Source organism: Eimeria mitis, genomic scaffold, assembly GCF_000499745.2.
Source record: "Eimeria mitis Houghton genomic scaffold, Emh_scaff3964, whole genome shotgun sequence".
Lineage (NCBI taxonomy): Eukaryota > Apicomplexa > Conoidasida > Eucoccidiorida > Eimeriidae > Eimeria > Eimeria mitis.
The window spans coordinates 1-1,132 of record NW_013572299.1 but is presented as its reverse complement, the minus strand read 5'-3'; the positions used below and the strand labels follow the sequence as shown (position 1 = coordinate 1,132).

The 1,132-nt window shown below is 48.6% G+C and overlaps 1 protein-coding gene across 1 annotated transcript in view; it reads right to left on the bottom strand.

Annotated features, from left to right (window-relative positions):
* The window catches only part of EMH_0071170 (DNA replication licensing factor, putative), a gene marked incomplete at both ends in the record, with an annotated part of 5,097 nt that extends 4,387 nt beyond the window's left edge, over positions 1–710 (bottom strand). Inside the window, 3 exons of the mRNA XM_013499067.1 lie at positions 3–46; positions 312–409; positions 628–710. Of these exons, the coding sequence (XP_013354521.1) occupies positions 3–46; positions 312–409; positions 628–710 (225 nt within the window). The remainder of the gene's footprint in view (positions 1–2; positions 47–311; positions 410–627) is intronic.
* Positions 711–1,132: the final 422 nt, after the last annotated feature.

The window sequence follows — 1,132 nt, the reverse complement described above, 5'->3', positions numbered from 1 at the left end:
TCTCTCATCACTGCTGCCGTCAAACCAGCTGCGCTGCTGCCCTTCCCTGTAAACAAACCGCAACACGAGAGCGATGCAGCGGGGAATGGAGTGGCATGCACCTTGCTTGAACATGCATGCACTTGTTCAGATGCATATGTAAATAAATAAATAAATGAATTAACGCCTAAAACAAGATTATTTTAAACAAGAGACCAAGTGGAATTAAGCAGAGAAAAGCATTGTGTTGCTGCTGTAGCAGCTGCAGCTACATGCCGCTGTCTTCTTCCCTCTCCACATACAGGTCAGCTGCAACAGCAGCTGATTTTTACCTGAGGTGTATACAGATATAGGGGCGAGCTTAGCCACGAATTTCAGCACTTGGCTCTTCGCGACGGAGGGATCTCCCAACAGAAGGACGTTTATGTCGCTGCAGGCACCCACATAACAGCCGGCAGAAGCGCCGCTCCAAACAAGTTCGTGTTTCAGCAGCAGCAGCAGCCACAGCAGCAGCTGCAGCATGCTCTGCTGCTGCTGTTGCTGCTGCTGCTGTTGCTGTCGCTGTAGTCGCTAGCAGTTCTGAGGCGGCAGACTCGAAATATCGACGAGCTGTATTGTGGTTTGTTGTCTGTCTTCGTCGTGTCGTACCCTCTGATGCGGGTGGTATCGTTGATAATTTTGGCTGTACCGCCAAAAAGAAGACAGGCGCATGCGCGCTTAACTTCAGTCATTCCATAGAGAGCAGGGGCAATAGACCTGAGCAGCAGAGATGAATAGCAAGCAGCCCCCAATACTGCAGGATAGGAATACAAATACCCACCCGCATGCGCCCGTCAACCAAACGAGATAGAGATAGAGCTCAACAGGTCCAAGGAACCACCAAAAAGATTCACAATAAATCCAAGTGAAGACGGAATAAAAGAGGATAAAGAAACAAATACCATGGGAGATCAACGTATCCGCATGCAAGAATATAAAGAAATGCAAAAGTAATAGAGAAGTTTGTCATTCGCCTGTTGCTGCTAAGAGTAACCGCACCTTGCAATTTTGTCGATGATGTTTGGTTCCTGGCTCAGCCGCTGGAAGAGCGATCGCTGCTCCAGTGAAGTCAAGGTGGAGAGAAGAGGGGAGAAGTTAATCTTTCGGATTCCCA